General features: G+C 38.0%; 1 protein-coding gene across 3 annotated transcripts in view; it reads left to right on the top strand.

Annotated features, from left to right (window-relative positions):
• Positions 1-2,292, top strand: part of LOC101854242 (telomerase protein component 1) — a 54,606-nt gene that overhangs the window by 8,619 nt on the left and 43,695 nt on the right. For all 3 annotated transcript variants that reach the window (XM_013080081.2, XM_013080082.2, XM_035968668.1), the window contains exons 9-11: positions 168-325; positions 944-1,053; positions 1,693-1,783. In XM_013080081.2, the coding sequence (XP_012935535.1) occupies positions 168-325; positions 944-1,053; positions 1,693-1,783 (359 nt within the window). The remainder of the gene's footprint in view (positions 1-167; positions 326-943; positions 1,054-1,692; positions 1,784-2,292) is intronic.

The raw sequence follows: 2,292 nt of genomic DNA, 5'->3' as shown, positions 1-2,292 counted from the left end.
TCTATATCTCTCTCTCTCTCTCTCTCTCTCTCTCTCTCTCTCTCTCTCCTTCTCTCCCTCTCTCTCTCCCTCTCTCCACTGTCACCCTCTTTCTCTATCTCTTTTTTTAAAATTATTTTTCTTCTTTTCATGTCATATCTTATGTATTTCATATTTTCTTATCTCAGGTACCCTCTTACCATGGAGGACTTTTACCAGAGTCGTCTGCCAGGCACGTTTGAAGAAGAGCGGGCCGGCAAGAGGATGAAGCTTCCAGTGCCAGAGACTTGGGAGACGCAAGTCTCTCTCAAGGGCAACAAGGCACAGACCTGGCAGGACCTCATAGGTGAGCCGCTGCTCTTAGTTTAGTTTTAGTAAAAGTTTTATAGCACTCACAAAAATGAAATGTGAAAATGTGAAGTGGTGTAGGTTTAACACTCCTATCAACACTGTCAGGTTATTTTAAGAGGCGGCGGGACATCCAAGTTTAACATTCAGCACTTACAACACTAATAGGTCATATCAGTGCCAAAGATTAGAGGTGTTACTGGAGACAGAGAGTAACATGCTACTAAGAAAAAAAGGAGGAGAGATAAGAACGATCAATGTTTGGTAAGAAAGAATAAACCACACCAGAGCACCTGTCAACCACCCACTAGCTGCTGCTCTGGTGTCAGAGAGTCTCAAGATTCCTAAAACAAATAAACCAAGTAAAGTTATTTTTGCTGTTTTTCCAACAGTATCTTACATTTAGGAATGTGAGATTTAAAGGTAGAAATCCTTGTTGAATATGGGTTTCTTCCCATTCTTTGTCTTTTAGTTAAGATTTGTCTTTTCCTAAAAATTTACATTCAAGAAAGAGGGAAAATTGTGAACAAGGCCCATGCCGTCGTATTAGGATTCTGCAAAGAGTCAAACCTTTAAACCATAAAAATGAAAACAAGTATTTCATTTTAATCCACAGATCACAAGAAACTGCCATTCATGGCCATGCTGCGGAACTTGCGCAACTTGATTAAAGCTGGAATATCACCCAAACATCATAACTTTGTCCTGCGTCGACTCTCTGACCAGGTGATATTTTGGGGGAGGTTTTTTGTGCTAAAATCTTTTGACACTTTTGCTCTCACTGACATATTATGTGGATTCCTTCATCCCTTTTAACAGAAGGGAAAGATATTTTTAGACATGGTAAACTAAAGTTGTCATCATATCAGTGTTTCATCAAGTTTGTTTTGTAGCACTACTAATGTTGACTTTTTCCAATTTGCTTGGGTCACTTTCTAAACTCTGCTTATTAAATACATTTTTGGGGTTTTTATTATGGGTACAGTTTGCTGCCAGTGAAAATGACAACAGAATATTTTAAATTATTCCATGCATATGAGTCAAGACTTAATAAAAAACCCAGTTTAAACAGGAATCCACATACTTGTTTTTAAAATCCAGTGGAGTGACTTTTCCTTATTTCCAACTATTTGTAAAAACAATGTTCATTGCATTGGGTTTCAAGAGTGACATTAACCCATTAACCCCTTCATTGCAAGGGGCTGTACATTCTTATGTCAGTACTGGACAGGTAGTTATTTTTTTCATCAGACAAAAGCCAGATAAATAAATAAATTTCAAGATAATGCCAATAACTTTATGTGCCCAAAAATTGACCAGCACCTGATTCCACTGTGTTCTGACTTATACTTTTTCTTCCTGCAGAGATCTGTAATCAACAGCAAACAGTTCCCTTTCCGGTTCTTCTCTGCCTATGTTGTTCTCCAAGAGCTTGAAGAGGCCTATGAGAAAAATCGTAAGTCTTTTCTGAAACCAATTTTTCCCCCTTTATTAAGTTAGAAAGCCGTTTTATATTGTTGTGCTATAAATGTGTTATCTTTTGGGGGGTTTTCATGAAGGTCTGTGAAAGAATTTCTGTGATGATTGTGTGGTGACACGAATGTGCTATCACACATTTATCAGACGAAAGTTTCTGAGTGTGAAGATAAGGAGACATTTTAAGTGTTTGGCTCATCAGGTTTTTCTATTGCACCCTGAGATCTATTTCTCTCCTTCTGTTTTTCTTCGATGAGGTTTTTAACTATTAAGTGAAAATTATGCTTTCCTAACTGTATCCTGCTAGAACCCTGTGAGTAGTTGGAGGCTGCCAACGATAGTTCCTTCTTCTTTTCTATCAATCTATTTTTCCTGTCTGTCCATCTTGTTTTGTCCTCTCATTAGATCAACATTATTGTGTTGATGTGTTTCTCCTTATTCAAGCTCTGACAGCTCTCTCTCTCTCTCTCTCTCTCTCTCTCTCTCTCT

The sequence above is a fragment of the Aplysia californica genome, unplaced genomic scaffold (genome assembly GCF_000002075.1).
Source record: "Aplysia californica isolate F4 #8 unplaced genomic scaffold, AplCal3.0 scaffold00074, whole genome shotgun sequence".
Classification (NCBI taxonomy): domain Eukaryota; kingdom Metazoa; phylum Mollusca; class Gastropoda; order Aplysiida; family Aplysiidae; genus Aplysia; species Aplysia californica.
Note: the sequence above shows the minus strand (reverse complement) of the source record. Positions and strands in the feature narration are given on the sequence as shown.